This window comes from Balaenoptera borealis (assembly GCF_965194805.1).
Source record: "Balaenoptera borealis genome assembly, chromosome: 13".
NCBI classification, from domain to species: Eukaryota; Metazoa; Chordata; class Mammalia; order Artiodactyla; family Balaenopteridae; genus Balaenoptera; species Balaenoptera borealis.
Window position 1 is genome coordinate 15,823,517 of NC_138870.1, and position 18,854 is coordinate 15,842,370.

At 36.5% G+C, this 18,854-nt stretch overlaps 1 protein-coding gene across 2 annotated transcripts in view; it reads left to right on the forward strand.

Moving 5' to 3' along the window:
* Positions 1–18,854, forward strand: part of PIK3C2G (phosphatidylinositol-4-phosphate 3-kinase catalytic subunit type 2 gamma) — a 406,235-nt gene that overhangs the window by 285,946 nt on the left and 101,435 nt on the right. For both annotated transcript variants that reach the window (XM_082351876.1, XM_082351875.1), the window contains 2 exons: positions 2,316–2,472; positions 9,074–9,183. In XM_082351876.1, coding sequence (XP_082208002.1) covers positions 2,316–2,472; positions 9,074–9,183 — 267 coding nt within the window. The remainder of the gene's footprint in view (positions 1–2,315; positions 2,473–9,073; positions 9,184–18,854) is intronic.

The window sequence follows — 18,854 nt, forward strand, 5'->3', positions numbered from 1 at the left end:
ACTGTGAACTGTGCGTGCGAGGGATCTAGGTTGTGTGCTTCTTATGAGAATTAATGCCTGATGATCTGAGGTGGAGCTGAGGCAGTGATGCTAGCGCTGGGGAGCGGCTGCAAATACAGATTATCATTAGCAGAGAGGTCCGACTGCACAGAGACCATAATAAATCAATTGCTTGCAGACTCATATCAAAACCCTATCAGTGAGTGGCAAGTGAAAGCAAGCTCAGGGCTCCCACTGATTCTGCATTATGGTGAGTTGTATAATTATTTATTATATGTTACAATGTAATAATAATAGAAATAAAGTGCACAGTAAATGTAACACACTTGAATCATCCCAAAACCATCCCCTCCCACCACCACCACCCCTGGTCTGTGGAAAAATTCTCTTCCATGAAACTTGTCCCTGGTGCCAAAAAGGTTGGGGACTGCTGTTCTAGATGACGTTTGGCCAAATCAGTATTGAAACTCTGTCTCATCCTTGCTCTTATTCAGTGAGGGAGACCTCATCACAGAGCGGGTGAGCAGCCCTCTCTCTGCTCTCTCTATTAGAAGCACTAACACTTCATCTCAGGTCTCTTCGTGTTTCAAATAACATGAGAAAAAACTGACAAATAAAGGGAAAACAGGATCTTCTGGTCCTTCTTTCTGGTCCTTTGTTTTTCTGTTTTTCCAGAAATGAAATATAGTTACCTCTTTTTTCCCTTACTAAGCATATCACAGTGAGTTGGTAACATCTGTTTTTTTCAGATTACCTTCTGAAAGAACTTGTCATTACATATCTTAGCTTTTTTTTTTTGAACTATAACTGGCTTACAGCATCATAATTAGTTTCAGCTGTAGAACATAGTGATTCAATATTTTATACATTACAAAATGGTCACCATGATAAGTCTAGTTACCATCTGTCACCATACAGAATTATTACAATATTTTTGACTATATTCTCTATGCTATACATTACATCCCTGTGAGTTATTTATTTTATAACAGGAAGTTTGTAACTCTTAATTTCCCTCACCTATTTCACTAATCCTCCCACCTCCCTCCCCTCTGGCAACCACCACTTTGTTCTCTGATTCTGAGTCTGTTTCTGTTTTGCTATGTTTGTTTGTTTTGTTTTTTAAATTCTACATGTGAGTGAAACCATGTGGTATGTATGTCTCTCTCTGTCTGACTCATTTCATTTAGTGTAATATCCTCTAGGTCCATCCATGTTGTTGCAAATGGCAAGATTTCATTATTTTTTATGGTTGAATAATATTCCATTATATATACACCACATCTTCTTTATCCATTCATCTATCGATAGACACTTAGGTTGCTTCCATATCTTGGCTATTGTAAATAATGCTCCCCAATTTGTTGAGCATTTGTACAACCATTACCTTGAACTCTTTATGGGATAGATTGCTTATCTCCACTTCCTAAGTTCTTCTGGGGTTTTGTTCCTTCTTTGGAACATATTTCTTTGTCTCCTCATTTTGCCTAATTCTCCGTGTTTATTTCTAAGTATTAGGTAAGTCAGTTATGTTTCCATACCTTGGAGAAATGGCCTTATGTCGGAGATGTCCTCTGGGGCCCAGCAGCACACTACCCTCTGGTCGGCAGAGCTGTATGCTCTAGGGGTGCCCTTTATGTGGGCTGAGTGGGCCCTTCTTTTGTGATGAGGCAGACTACTGTGGGTGCACAGGTAGGAAGGGCTGGCCCCCCATCTGGTTGGCTGCCCAGCTCTGGCTCAAGAGGAGGCTGCCAACCCACTGGTGGGCAGGACAGGATCCCAGTGGTGGCTGGCTGTGGGGCCCAAAAGGGGGATCCCGGGACTGATGTTGGCCCACTATATCTTAGCTTTTGCCTGAAACTTTTTACCTAAAGGGTCAGCATACCATCTAAGGGAAAAAGAAAGGTTAAAAAAAAAAAAAAGCACCATGAGGTTAAATACATGATCTATTCTATCATTTCAAAATTTAGCAATAAATATACTTTCTGTAAAATCACCTTAATTATTAATTGGGCCTTACATTAATTTTAATGAATAATATTCACATCAACTATAACTTGGAATTAACTATTTGAGCCAATATAGGTCAACTTTGTAAAATAACTTACCCTTCCTTCTCTGTTGCAGTTCATCTACATTATTCAAAGTCTACAGTTAGCAAGTTTCTCCAGCTGTCCTACAGTGAAGGAGGTTCATGCATTAGAGAGAAAATAACAAAAAATTTCAAATGGAAATAAGTTGTTGTCACTGCCTAATTTAACCCTTCAAACCGTTTCTCTTCCTGCTTATGGTTGGTGTTGTTTTTTGGTTTATAGGGACAGAGCCCCTTTTATTTTTACCTCAGAGATGGAGTACTTTATTACAGAGGGTGGGAAAAACCCACAGCATTTCCAAGATTTTGTGGAGCTTTGCTGCCGAGCTTATAATATTGTCAGAAGACACAGCCGCCTGCTCTTGAACCTGCTAGAAATGGTAAGTTCCTTGGGGAAATAACAGAAATAATAAGCTTCCTTTATGGCTCTCTTTCAGTAGTCTATCTTTGCTAATGGCTTGGAGTTCCCCAAAGAGCTATTCAAAACAGAATGGAATGAACAAACTAAAAGTACCATTGTACAGCTTATAAATACATTTCTTAATAATTCATAACATTTGTTCACAGTTATTGTCTCAAACCTTTCTCTTCACAATAATATTGATGTATTCAGGGGTTATCTCAGTATATTTTGATTAAAGGTCAAGGATAGTAATTTAGAATATTATACCAATTGCACTGTGCTTTAGAATTTTTTCAAAAGTATTTTTAAAATACTATCTCATTTTCAATTATGGCAACCCAATGATGTAGAACAAGCAAGGATTTTTCCTGGTTTCTCTCCCAATCTCTGCCTTTGATCACTTGCTTATTTTCCAGATTAAGAAACTGAGATCCAAAAATGTAAGGTGACTTCCTAGCAACTTGACTCGAGGGTAGTACATTTACTACATTGAGTCTATTGAGTCATGTTCCTGGGTGCTCTCTGTTGACCAACAGGGGAATTTTTAATGTTTCATTCCACTGTCCAATGGACAGACCAGATAGTCAGGGTGAGAGGAGAAGGATCTGATAGACATATCTACTGGGACAAAAATGTGGTGGTTCCTTTGGGTACATACATACACTAGTAATTGCAGCAAATTTTAGGAGAGAAATACATCTTTTGTAAATCAGCATGGTGTTTGGAGTCAATACAATCATCAAAAATAACTGGTTTAGAGCCTTCAAATGACAATTCTACTAGATGCTGTTAAGGGCACAGACTTGGTGCAGGGCCTTCCTGGGTTTGAATTCTAGCTTGGCATTTTACTGGGTACATTTCTCAGGTATGTTACTTAACTCCAGTAGGACTCATGTTTCTTCATCTATTAAATGAAGGTAATAACATCTGCCTTGTAGGACTGATAAATGAGCTAATAGTGAATACTTTGCATGAGCATAATGCTAAGTGCTTTATGTGTATTAACTGATTTACATTTCATAATAACCCTATTAGATAATTAATCTAAATACTTAGCACAGTACCTGTCACATAGTAGAATCCAATTAATTTATTATACTAGATCCTTGTTAACCTATAAGAGCACTGTCCATACAGTATCCCCGAATCACTTGGTTATTTAAATTTAAGTTAATTAACATTGAATAAAATTTAAAACAGCTTCTAAGTCTCACTAGCCACATTTCAAGTGCTCAATAGCCACATCTGGCTCATGGTACCATATTGGACAGCACAGATATAAAACATTTCCATCATAGCAGAAAAGTTCTATTGGGTAGTGCTAAATAAATGTTGACCTTGTTGCAGTGAAGATTTGATTTTGATCCTTGTTTCATTTTTCAAACAACATACACACCTTACTTCTTTCCTCTCTGTCTTGAAAAATATGGATTTCTAAATATACTATATACATGTAGTCCTTCATTTAGAAAGACACTTTGGTCACTTCACATATAAACTGGATATATAAGGTCCTGCGCATCTCCAGAGTCTTCAAATTGGCTTTCCAGTAACAGCCAATGATTCATATTGGTAGAATTTCATTCTGTCTCCCAATTCTATTAGGTCATATTGCAATTATGAGATGGTTTATAGTTCATAATCTGCATTCATACCAAGGGTAAAACCCTACAAAGACTGAGTCCATGACCTTGACTCCATTTCATAATAAATATCCAGGTAGTTATCAACTCTAATATCCTTTTGGGCTTTAGCAGGGTCTAACTCATGAATCCATGAGCTCTTGAGTACTTAATATGTGCCAGAAGCTGTGGAGGATACATTAACATATGAGACCCAGTCGGTCTTAAAATTTTTAATTTAATAAGGAAGGTAAAATTCATGTACACAGGCAAATGAGGTATCCAGCATTTCTAAATGTCTAAAATGCTATATAAATAACTGCATACTAGGAGTAAGTACCATATCCTAACAACAACTTCAACCAGTGACAGACGTTTCAAAAATAAACTCGAAGCAGAAAAGCACAAATATCGTTTCATACTCTTTCTCAGGTGACAGTAAAATTATGCTGAATGACAAGTAAGGATGTTAAAATAATGTGAAAGGACAGCTTTTTGGGGAAAAAAAATGATTCTAAAAGCTATTGGTGGGCTTTTTTCTTTTGTTTAATAAATGTTTCTACCTACCTAAAGAGAAAACTTTTAGCATGTGAGTCATAATATATTAAATAGTCATTAAAGAGTTTGTATGATGTTATTTCATTTAAAAGAGGTAGATATATGGTATTTTAATCAAGTATTGAAATAATTTCTCATGAAGTAATATTAAAATCAGATGTTGAAGGCTTCTGGTATATAGTGTTTGCAAAAAATTTCCCTATGTTTTAATTATTCAAGCATGACTTTTAGGCTAATGAAGAAATTTTGGCAGTGAAGCGCACTAATTCAGATTAATCTTATAATCTTAGATTTAAACTTTTACAGAAATTGAAGCAGAGCTAAGCAGCAATGTGGACCAATTAGAGCAGTGAATAAAGATATGTAAAACAGCAGTGTGTTATTATCTCTCTTTCTGGTTATTTACCTCTTGATTTTCTTCTCTCCACATTTTTTTCCTATGGGATTCTGTAGATAACCAAAGCATCAGTAAAGGTTTCAAGACCACACCTTCTCTGGTAGAGCTTCTTATAAAATAAAAACCAAATTTAAATTTACAAAAGATTATTTTCTACCTATGTGGGAAATCTATATTTCCCTCAATTCTCTCTCAAACTAACTCTTTTTGTGTTAACTTACTTAAAAAGAAGTTAATCTACTGTGCCATAACCTAGTTACAACTTGAGAAATACTTGATATGGGTCATAAATTCTACCTTCCATGAATGGTCACTAACAAAGGATTATGAGCCACAAGTGTTTGGTGAGTCTGCTATGGAGTTAATTGTTCATCCTTGGTTGAGAGCAGCATGTTTCCACATATTCACAGTCCTTTTTGTTTACTCCTGGGAAAATCTGGGGAAAATAATCCATGAAATTCCCATCTTGCTTAAAAGCAAAACATCTGTAGAGACTGAAGAATGTTGCTAGCTGAATTCACTAACTTAAAAGCCTGTATTTCGTCAGCTTTTCTCTTATTAAAAAATCAGTAGCAATTATTATGGAAGTCTCCCAAAGAACATAGGGACCATTCACCCAGTTTAAAATGTTTATCACACCCATTTTTATATCAGATATTTCCAAGCACAAATCTTTCTAACTTCTCTACGTGGTGGCACAGAGTGTCTGCTTCCCTAAGCATAACTATCAAAATAGATTTGGATTTAGTAGGGGAAGAGCAAAAGTAAAAAAAAAATTAATATTCCTATCCTTTAAAAAAGAACTTATCTGTTTATTATCTGTACTAGCCACTCTTTTTCTTTCTTACTGCCCCAATTAAAGTTATAACCCATGTAATCTAAGCCAGGGAGGCACTTGAACCACATCTCTGTGGGTCAGTGAACAGACCTGACTAAGTGGACCCAGGTATGAGGCCATCCATACTCTGATGTGCAGAGTCACATCACTCAAAGCCTCCTCTCTATGGAATGAAGCACATCAACAAGGGCAAAGTTAGCACTTGTTACCTTTAATCAGCCACATGAAAGGGAGAGAACTTGGGTTTGAAGCCATATGCACTTGGCACCTGGTGTGTAGTGTGTGTGTGTGTGTGTGTGTGTGTGTGTGTAGGAAGGGATAAGTATAGGGTCTACTTCCCAAGGAAATGTTTGACAGAGCCCTAAATGAGCAGGTGTGAATTCAGAATATCCAGAGAAACTAGAAAGCAATTCGTATCTAGGGAAGAAGCTTATTCGTAGTAAATGGACAGTCATAGTGTGATAACGGGGGAAACTGCCACAATAAATACACACATGTCTCTAGAACTCTAAGTACAGAACTGATAAGATAAAACCTAATCTAGACTCTAGTTGCTGTTGGCAATGTATCTCCCTATGGTTGATTTTAAGTTTATTAGTTGGGGTTGAACTTGCTATCTATAGGTTTTAAATGCCTGACAGATATATTTTCATTCATTCACTCGTGCATTCATTATTTCACAGACATTCATTAAGTTCTAACTACTTACAAAGCACCACGTTAACAATATAGACAATTCAACATGGAATAAAAACCTAATTTATGTTCTCAAAGAACTTAAAATCTAACGTGACAAACATACACATGAGAAAACGTAGTTAAAGCTAGGCAGAAATAAATACTATGAAAGACATGTAACCAAAATAGGATTACTGTACAAAGAAAGCAAGTTATAATATCTTATCAAGAGGATCTGTGGTGATTTCACAGAGGAAGACGTATTTGAGATGAGCCTTCAAAAAGAATTTCAATAGACAAGGAAGGAGAGGAAAGGGATCCTGGCTGAAAGAAAAGTATAAGTGTCTGTGGATGCTTAAAGAGCATGGGCATGACATGTGTGGGAAATGGGGGGAATCAAGTGCACCCAGTCTGTGGCACAGATGGAGACCTATGTAGACGGTGAGGTTGAAGTGATAGATCGCAGGTAGATTAAGAAAGGCATTTAGAACAGAATGAACATTTTGAACTTTTATATATAGTCACCTGAGAACCTAGAAGTTTCTTTGTTTTTGATGAAGGGAGTACCATCATCTAGCTTGGATTTTAGACAGATAACTCAGAAATTATGTAATTAGAGAGATAGCAAATGAAGAACTAGAAAAGCGCTATTCAAGTTATCTAAGCAAATGAAGATGAGGAGCTGAACTAGGACAATAATTGCAGTGGAAAAGGGAATGAATACATGAGACTGTTGAGATGGTTTTTATAGAATTAAGTGATTGACATTGGGAATCAAGAAAAAGAGAAAGAAGATATGAATTTCTTGTTATTTGGACAATGATGGCAGTGAAATATGAAACAGGAAAAAGGAGGAAGAGTTTATGGGAGAAGAAAATTTGCTCAAATTTAGATATCATGAATCTGATATCATCCATTGGAAAGACATCCATGAGGAAAGACAGCTGACAACTTCCCAGGACTACCTAATCCATTCCCATGGTTTCAATTACCATCTGCGTGCTAATGACTCCCAAATCTATATTCATGCTTTAGACCCCACCCAACCCTCCAAATATATCCAATCACCCAGTTTTCTCAATTCTACTTCCTACGTATATTTAAAATGTAATAACTTTTCTTCATTCCTAAACAGTCTACTAGTCCAGCCTCTTATTTGGCCGCACTTCAATCTATTTTTCACATATAACCATGATGATCTTTCTCGAACACAATTCATTCTTTTAATGCTCATCTTAAAACATTAAAAGAACTTTCCTTGCCATTGGGACAAAGTACAAAACCTTTCTGATTGCTAAAACATCCTGCACTACTTGCCTTTTCAGCCCCATCTCTTGTCGCTCACCCACAGGATACCCAATGTTCCAGAAAGCTATCCTGGATCTCTTCTGCAAACAAATGGAAGGTATCTTGCTCTCCTCTGTCCACCTATATATTCTATCCCCTCAGTCTGGGTGGGAAGAGTAGGAAAGGAAAACAGTTTCAAACCCATTTTTCTCACTTGAACTTCATCAAGTCAATCACAACTTCACCCATCCTCCATAGCTGTATTCTCAGTTTATCTATTATTTTTAGGATCAACAACATTGTTCTTAACTTCCCACTGCTGTAAAAGTGCCTCTGTTCCCAGAGCAGGGAATAATTTATTTTAGTCATGAGATACACTAATGATATTCTTTTTTTTCTCAGGGTTCAAATTTATCTCAGAAAGGTCTATTTTTTTTTCTAAGATGTTTGCCTATAACTAAAGAGAATATTATCCCTTCAATCTATACTGTAATTTAAGCGTAGGATTTTTCCAAAGTTTGGCAGAAAAGATACCTGAGCCTTTGTACAATTTAATCTTTAATTGTTTCATTGTTTTAATAACTTTTAGTAAATTCAATCACCACTTAACTAGGGAAAATTGTGTTCTTGTAGTATGAGTCATAGAGTCATGAAAGAACATAAGATTAAAAAGCAAAGGAATGGAGCCTAAGATTAAGAACCAGAAAGATGAGTTTTATTCTCTGTCCTTACACACCATTTGACCTGGACACTTCACTTACAGGTTTTAGGGCATTAAGTTTTTCTTCTTGAAAATAGGTATTGTGATATAATTTTTGTGTTATAATTTATATGTATCTCTATACTCTATAGAGTATTATATAGAGTATCTCTATACTCTATACTCTATTCTTAGTCATTAGCATTTGATTCTCCCAGAACATGTTGGATATTTTTTTTTTGGATATTTTTATATCCACTTTAAAAATGAGAAAATAGAGGTTCAAACAGGTTAAGAGACTTTTTCAAGATCATTTAGATTTTAAATGATGTGTCCAGAAATTCTGACATTAGAGCTCTTATTATTTCTATTCTCCCACGCTGAATATGTCTCTTCAACAAGAAGACAAGATGGAGATTTGATTTACATTTATTCTGAGGTTTTTTGTTTCTGTTTTATTTATCTTGTTTTGTTTGTGTGTTTGCTTGTGTTGCTAAGATGCTACCTGCAGGATTGCCTGAGCTAAGTGGAATCCAAGACCTGAAATATGTGTATAATAATCTTCGTCCACAAGACACAGACCTGGAAGCGACAAGTCATTTTACCAAGTAAGATTCGCAGTGAATGTGTGAGTATGCATGAATACAGACACATGTTTCACATTTGAGATGATTTTAGGGTGAACAGTCATTGGTATGAAGCTGTCATTTCTACAACAAGTTTGTGTCTTTTTGCCAAGGGATAGAAAAGGAGCAATGTGAATGTCTAGCAGAAGGCCTGAGTCAGTGTTTCTGTAGCAAGCTATTGTTTGCTAACCAGCCTCCTCATATAATACATTACTCAATAAGAGGTCATTGAAAAGAGCAAGAGCTGACATAAATAAATTGGTTGTTCTACTTGAACTATGTCCAGAAAAACAATTTGGATAAAAGAGATTTATGATGAGATATGGACTCACTAATTTCATCTCTAAGATGATACAAATATTGGAATATTTGGTGACTATCTTCTATTTTTAATATAGTTTTTATTAAGCAAGTCTGGGGCAACACTAGTGTACATCAAGTTCAGAGTCTGGGCACAATACAGTGATGATCGGTTAGACTCAAAATTATTGTCAGAAGGGTGGTACATTTTATAATATAAGATTCTTTTGAACTTCAGTTTTTGAATGTATAGCAAAATTGCTAGCAAATTTTAGGTGCTCAATAAATGTTAGCTGTAATTATTATCCTAGTAAATATTTTAAATAGAGAAATACAGTGTCCTTTCCTATAATTTCTTGATATTGAAACTTATTTGAGTCTAATTTTTAATTTTTCTAATATTTTCAACTGGAAATTTGGAAACACAAATTATAGTTTTTAATAGATATATGCGCTGCCCTTTTGAAGAAAACAGTACTTATAGTTCCCACACAGGTATTACTTTTCTCTCCTTTTTCCAGAATGTATAGTGCAGAATCTGTCTCCATTCCAAGAGAGTCAGGGGAGTTCAAGGGGATGCATGTCCTAAACACTTGGAGAATTTCACTTTTGCAAGGAATCTCTGTTTCATGAACTTGAATGTATAGGCTGCTCTTGTGGTTGAGTAGAAGCAATATGACAGAATCACAGAATATTAGAGCAGGAAGAGCCCTTATAGTTAATTTATTCTGACAATAAATATGCAAACTAGAAAACCGAGATCCAAAGAATTAAGAGGCTTGCCCACGATTAAAAGAAGTAGCAAGAAATAGAGCTAGGACTAGGGCCCAAAGCTAAGACTTTGATCGCATGCTCTAGGGTTTTTTCAACATTTACCGTTGGAAAGTATATATGATTAAGGAACTCCAGGCAGAGCCCCTGCCAAAAATATTCTTTCCTGCTATCTGGTTTGTTTCTGAAATTCTACCATTAGAAATTCTTTCGGTGAGTCTGGTAGGTTTTTTGAGTCTTGAAAATGCCCTTTAATAGTAAAGTTACCTCTGAAAGAAGCTTTTGTTTATATCCACTTAGAAAACTACAAATATTAGTTGACAACTGTCTGTGGCCAAAGACACTAGCTTGAAGACTGGCAGAGCTGTTTCAGATCCTTGGTTTCAAGGATGAGGGACTCGCAAGTTGCCTCAACTAATGGAGACAAGGGACTTGTATGAGAAATCCCAAGGAAGGGCTGACAGCCTGCCTCAGGAAAAGCAGAAGGACATCTGTCACAGAGCCTGGAAGGTCCTTCGGAGTTCAAGAGAGCTCTGGGGATCTCATGAGTAGGAATCAGCCTTTCAGTCTAGCTGCCATCCCTTGTCCCATTAACTATACCCGAGGTGGATGGGTTAATATGGTACCAAAAATAGTCCCCTCAGGCTATCCCATCAGGGTCTGACCAGGATGCCTTTCTTTAAAGTGGGCGGCAGTAAGGCAGGCACAATTATTGACATGTCATTGAGACAGGGTGGGGAGATACGGGAGGAGCATAGAGAGGGCCAGGAAAGGTGGAGGTTAAAAACGTGATTGGGCTGCAACCTGTGTTTGATATGTCATTGCTTGGACAAAGCAATCATAGTGCTGCAGTTCACAAATTATCCCTCCTACAATTTAAAACAAAGGAGAAAACTATATATTGGACGAAAAAAGCTCTTTCAGGCCATGGCCACAGGAAAAAGGTAAATAGGCTTTATTTGTCTGCCGGAGTCCCATCCCTCCACATCCTCCAACTTCATCTGACACACTCAGATCTGTAAGGGGCAGAGTCTTAGAGATGGGTGAGCTTGCCTCTGTTGACTCATGCTTCCCTTCCTGTTTAAGAGGATGTGAACTAATACAGCAAATAGAGCTGAAGCCAGTATCTTCCTAGCAGTGAGCTAGACCTCATTATCCTGCCTGCATATCTCTGCCAGGCTAGTTTTCTCACTTTCAGATGTTGTGTAGTATGTTCTGTTAATTAAATACAACTTTATGGTAAATAACTTGTTCTCCATGGCAGACTTAAAAGGCATCTAGTCATCTAAATTAGGGCACGTCATTTCTCTTCAATAATTGTCTTTGACTTGCCATTTCTTACCTCTTACTTTTGAGGACCTTATAAATTTGATTGTCTTTATCAAGGTTCATCCACACCACCTCTATTATTCCCAGATGAATTCTTGTCAGGATAGATCACGTTGTCAATATACATTCATTCCTGCTTTGTCTGTTTAACTCACATGCATAGCCTCATCAAAAACGCTCCCTAAGAATCATAAAATTACTAGAATAGAGGGGGTGTCTGATCTAGGTCTGATTCAGTCCTACCCATCCCTTGAGACTCTGGACCTCATCCACAAAATCTTCTCAGATTATTCTAGTACCAACTACTCTTTTCTTCTTTAATTCTACAGAACATGAATTATTTCATGATATGCTTCATTTATTACTGAATTACATACTGTCTAGTATATCACCTAAGTAAATATGCTTGTTGGTTATATCAGTATGTCCCAAGTAAAGCAGTGGACATATTCCCTCTTCCCCACTTCCAAAAGTCCAAAAGTATCTGAATGTGAAACAAGTTCTAGTCCCTTAAAATATATTAAAAAGTTTAATTTAACAGAAAATACAATTTAAACATGAAACATTAAGTGTATAGAAGTCATATAACAATGGCTAACATTTAATACAGTGCTTCTTATATTTCAAGCCTTACTCTAAGTACTTTTCATACAGTAACTTATTTAATCATCATAACAAGTCTATGAGGTAGTATCACTTTTATCTACATTTTTAGATTAGGAAATTGAGACCCCAGAGAAATAAAATGATTTGCCAGAGGATACAGCCTGCAGGAGACAAAGCCACAATTCGAATCCAGGAGTCATGCTCCAGAGTGTGGGGTCTTAAATTCTACCCTGTGTGCTCAAATCCACCCCTCCCATATGCAGGCTTCCGGGTATGTGCTGCTTCATAATTCAGACCACAGTTTTCTCAAGGTTCCTCAGAGCCCATGTTGGCTGCAGTTTCACCAAGGTGACCCTATAACCTTCCTTGGGCACTAATCCTCCTTCCTGAATATCCCGAGCCTTGGTGGACAGAGTCCCTTCCCAGAACTATTATCTCTGTGCTACCACCAAGTGTCCCCTGGGTGTTTGGTTCAGGATCTGCTATAACGACTGCCCTGGGAGACCCCCATGGGATAATTTGACTAATGATGCCAAGTCTGTCACCTTCCTTCTTTTTTCTGTTTGGCCCATTACCAGGTGCCTTGAACCTCTCTATATTGTTTTCCACTTTTCTTCTCAGAGAAATCTCCCATGAGACTCACCCTACCATTAATTTCCAAGAGCCTGTCTCAGTAGTATCTTTTATCCTAAAATCTCAATTATGTACCTTTATTTTTTATATATGATTTAATATGTTTTGATATTTCCTTTTCAGCTCTTCTCTAAGTTCCTTGGTCAGCATATGTAGATCAAATGTTGAGGATCTTTTCTATCACACATTCCATCCAGCACTTTGAAGAACCTATTATTGAGGTTCAAGAAGCCTCAGTTGAATGTGACTGTGATTCTTTACCATTTAAAAAAGTTACTTAAACTCTCTGTTATTTAGATATTTAAAATTCTAAAGAAAATTATACAATATTTCTTTTGTTAATTCTTAAACATTATGTATAGAGTGAATTTATAAAAGTAGGCTGGTGAATTAAAAATAATAAGGGAACCTTAAAAATTATGTGCACTTGTTTACTTTTCTGTGTAAATAATACTGTTATCTTAAGCTATGTTCTCTGACATTATATGGATATCAAAACTTAAGGAAAAACTTGAAGTGCAAATGTCAGTGCACATAATTTACCAAAAAAGAAATCAAGTTCATTAATGGATCCAACATTGGTCTTGGTGCTTCAATGAGTGTCATTAACTCGGATATACTTTTGAGAGGCCCCGTATATTTAAATACCTTGTTCTCTTTGTTCTGAAAAGCTGAAAGTGTTTTATGCCACTTTTTATTTGGATACTACTAAGATACAGATAAAAATGAGACAAAAATCCACCCACTCTCACCACCACCACTAAGCTCACAGATGTGGGTCATGAATAAGGACTAAGCCATCTGAGACACAGCATGTGTGGATACCTTAAGTGCCCTAGTCCTGACCACAGTATTAGCATTAAGAGGCTGCCCCTCTTGACCCTGTTTGAGACTTGAAAGAAAGAAATGGCTTTTCCTGCCTCTCTGAGGGAGTCCTCTATTTATGAACAATACAGGATCTTACTTCACTCTTGGGTATTCACATTCTGGGTTAAGAGCTGATCATAAGAGTTTCAGAGGATGCTGTACTCTGCGTGGCATTAAAAAATTATATTACAATGAATGGCATTTAGAGAAAAATGAAAATAAAATTGGTTTACTGGACACAAAGGTTTTTCACATCATTGCCAACTCCTCTCTCTGCTTCCCTTACTCTTTTAGTCCCCTTGCAGCTGAGTTCTGTTGAATAGAGTCAAGAAAGTGTCATGACTCAGTCCCTGCAAATTGATATTCTCATGTAATATCTCTGCCGAGCCCACTGCTAGGCAACAAAGGCAACCATCCATTAAAATGCCGTCCAAATGGGTTGTTTCAGAATTTTCAATCACTCTCACACCTCGGGTTAGCTGTCTTTAGAAACAGATAACCTATTTCACAGACCAGACTCGGACCATTAAGCATAAATTTCCTGGCCTACCTCCCCTCCCACATGCAGATTATGCTTTTTACTTTACCCATTTCCTCCTCCAGAAATGTGAGAAGAAATTTTCCATGTATTCCCCTATACTCCATTTGGCCTGCCAGGCAGATTCTTTGGTTTAGTAAGTATAAGATCCCCTGCTCTTCAGCTAAAGAGAAGAGCAGCTTGAAGACAGCTTGAAGCAAAACAAAACTCCAGACTTCAGAATAACAAATTATTTGCATTAGTGAGGTATTTTGATAGCAAGAACTAGATTCTATCTGGTTTCCTTGGGGAACAGGGTATACGTGGACTCAAACTGTAACGTAACAAACTCCAGAAACCAATATGGCCGACCAGTTTCTAAAGGAAATGAAGACCTTCTCCTCTGCTTATCTCTACCTAGCATATTCTACTTCTTTTTCCCTACTGGCCAGTATTCTCTGATATAAATTCCAGAGAGAGACAGTCTAATTGACTTAACTAGTTGCCTTTGACCCTACTGGACAGGGTCCTTCATGCCAAGCCATCATGGATTCTGTTGCCCATCCTTATTCTTAACATGGGCCACCCCATCACAAAGAACAGCCTGGAGCTTCTTCTCTGAACTTTGAGCTTTAGAAAGAACAGTCTTAATTATGAGGGGCCATTGGGAAGAGCAGACACAATGACTGTCCCAACAAGTACAACTGTGAAGCTGCTGAAAATGTTGATAGCATCCAGAGAGAGTGCTTCTGGACTTCACTTCACAAACACAGGAGTCAGAATCTCTGAGCCACCTAGAGTGTGCAGACACAATGCCAGAAATTCCCAGCTTTCCCTGTATTCCTTCCTGTTTATTTCTCACGGTTATAGGGTGAGACAAGACTCTTTATGCTCAAATGTCTCAAAACATAATTCAATGGCTTTCTATCTGGTTTCTCTTCAGAATTGAGAAACGGAGTACAGGACAGGAATGCAGATCCCTGGGTTCTTTTATCATTAAAGTTTCTTGATTTTTTTTTAGTACTTTGCAAATTGTCATCTCATGGATTGTTGTAATTCCATAAATGTGGGTCAAAGTTTTTCTTTGCCTTAGCTTAACCGTGGATACCTACAGAAATAAATACTCGTAAGAAAAAACAAACAAAAAAACAGAACCTAGAGGAACTAACAATCATGACGTCCAACTTTCCTTAAATGAAGAAAGCAGATTCAAAGGGAAATGCAAGTTAAAATAAGTGGCATTTCTCCTTTCGTTGTGATAGTTTCCCATTTTAAAAAATTTCATTATAAGCACTAATCTGAACTAAATTGACTTTTTAAACTACGTTTTTTAAACTGCAGATATGACAGCTTTTACAATACATCAATAAAATAAGGTAGCTTTTGGAGGGGAGGTGAGGATAGAAGCCTGGAATGTCATTTCACTGGCATGGTACTTATACATAGTAAGACCAGCCCATCAATATTTCCCTAGTTTCTTTATTCCATTTGCTCTGATTTGGCTAAATTTTGTAAGGAGCCTCCATAAGAAAGTGTAGGAATTACTTATTGTATTCAAAGCCATGGAGCCTGGAATTCTTGTTTGTATGCAGTTAGGGGCCTGTGATGACATTTGCATAAGACTTGCTGACCTTGTAGATGAACTATGAAGACTAGAAACTTCAACTTGGAAAACAGCAAAATCTTTCATTTTTTAAGCCAAGTTCTAAACTATGAAGCAGGAGAAAAAGTGAAAAGAAAAGAGAAAACGATAAGAAACTCTGAAGTTGCCTCTTGTTTTAATCCCTAACATCTCTTTCAAAAGGATTTGAAAGAGGATTTCAAAAGAGTTTACCACAAGTCAGTTTTCACAGAGCCATAAATCTGTACATGTGTTTTCCTTTGTATCTCTCTATCTGTAGTTTACTACCTTTTGGGCTCATATATATATTCATTTTTTTTACTTATTTGGTAGTAAGCTTTCTGAAATAATATTTGCATAATATTATTCTATTTCCAATAACTTTTTATATGTTACTTCCTTTGATTCTATCGATAATCCCAGGGAATGGCATGGTCTAGTCTTCAACTATGTTTCCTATATGAAATGACTGAAAGCTAATTGAATTTCTTGGATCACGGGCAGAACTGATGAGTTCAAAAGATAACAAAATTGATTTCTTGCATAATGGGTGCTCTTCCCAGGACCCTAAACAAAATCATATGGAAAAAAAAGTCCTACATACAAAACTGATAATCTCAGATAATACAGATGTTCTTTAACTGTAGTGTCTTTGGATTAGTTGAAAGAATATAGTAAAAAAAATCTAAATGCTTAAAGTTGTGTTTCCCAAATTAGGGTACCGTGCCATCAAAGCTACAAGGATTAACATGAGATACCCTTTTTTAGTATCTGTTTTATTTAAAAGATTAGAACATGAAGCTTAAATTTTTGTCTTCACACAAATGTACATACATGTTACGTAAATATGCAACCAAAACCATCAGGTGCTCTCTTTCCCATGTCAGACAACCTTGAATTTTTTTAAATAAAAGTGCATAGAGAGGAACTTTTTAAAAAATTGTGTACTAAGACTGCATCAGCAATGATTATTCATTGAATTCATTTAAAATGTTAATTTTTTGGTTAAAAAATATTTTGAGTAATTCTGAATACTTATTGGTCCAATATAAATTTGTAACAAAATAGGAATTATCTTGATAGCATTTTTTATTGGTTTAGCTATGAGAAAGTACTGGTCAGATATATTATAGATTACAAATTCAACACTGAACCATTATTTTTCTTCATGGAATAAAAGAAATTATGACAAAGTTGTATTAATTCATTGTTCCCTCTGAATAGTTAAGAATGACTCTCAGAGCTAGACACTCAGTAACTCCAATACAAAAAAGAAAAGGAAAAGTAATGTCTTCTTTACATGTGCCAAAATCACTCACTGCAGCAAAAATGAAGTTTGAGAGTTAGATGAAGAAATTTGTTCATGGGGAGTGTGAGTCACTTGAAACTCTTCCATTTATATATGATAAAATTACAGTGTCAATGGTAAAATAAGAACATTCTCATGCAAATTCCTTCACAGAAAAAGTCACTTGAGAAATATTTCCCTGTGACTCTTAAAGAAACTGACCAGTGAAATAGGTCAGTGTTCTATCAAACCGCAAAATGATATCAACGACTTCAGCAACAGAAATATGCTCTTGTTGAAATTCCTGTCAAGGGTTGCCCGAGAACCTTCTCTTGATCGCCACTCCACACATTTAGGCATCTCTCTTCAATGGTTACTCTGATGTAGTTCATGAAGCAGTTGGAAACGTTTTGCCAATTATGCTCTAATAAAGGTGTTTAAAAAAAAAGAAAAGAAACGTTTGCCATTTGTAGTCACATATTAATATAAATGTGAGTTCAAAAAATATAATATTTAACCTGAGGAAACAAATCTGCCTATAGGCTAAACCTGATGTGAAAGATTAGACATCTTGGATTTAACCCAGTTTTCTGAGACTGATAAACTCCATTGCCCATTCACACACACACATAGCTAGGAAACCTATTAGTAGCAGTTGTTTCTGATGATAAGCAATTTAAAATATTTGTATCCTATAAAAAGGCACATCTGTTCTGAAGTAGGATACAATTTGTACACATGTTTAAGATGGGACCTATGGCTTAAGAAATTTTATCTTAATGTATGCCCCTTTGGACTGTGTTCCCTAGATGCAAGAAATACTGTTAATTTTTTTTTTTTCTGTCTAAGGGTTATTCCTATGTAAAAATTAAAGGATCGTTGTTTTAGTGACTTTGTTCCACCTGGGAATTCCATACTCATTTATTGGCTTATTTTTCACTTAAAGACAAAGTTGGAAGACTGTTCATTATAAATAATCCACAATGAGAGCAAAGACTTTCTAAATGTGTTAGAATCTTTCCTTGCTACTTTCTAAATGATGTCACCTTTGGTATGCATTTAACCTCTCGAGGTCTTTTTCTTATCTGTTGCCAAAATAATTTTACTGCTCACCTCTAAGGATGAAAAGATTAACATAAGGCATTTAGTGCAGTGCCTGCCAAAGGATATATACTCCCTGAGGGCAGAAATCTGATTTCTCTCCTTCACCTCTATGTCCCAGTACAAAGAACAGTGCCTAGCAGGAAGTTAGAAGTGTTTATCAAGACTGCCTGGAGGATTTCCTTAGGAAATTTGAGAACTGAATCCTTCTACATGCTGCTTTGGATTTATAACATAAGGATACTCCAAAGCATAATCCAGCTGAAGCTGCCATTAAAATAGATAAATCAGAGAGCTGCCTCTTGGATAAATCAGATCCTCGTAGAGGCCTGAAACTTACTGCTTTCAGGTCCCCAGTCCTAAATTGGGTCATATTTAACAACATTATTTTATCTGACCTGTTAAATCTGCCACTTGAGAAACTGGAGATGCATTTAGATGAAAGTCTGCATTAAAAATCTAAGTTTATCGTAAAAGTTCATCCTTCATCTCCAGTTTTCTTGCATCTTAACTGCTGGGCAATGTAAGAATAAGGCCTAGAGATAGTTGAGATTATGTGAGTGTGAGTACATCAGAACTTAAGAATTATGGTTCATAAGCCTACCTTCATGAAAAGTGAG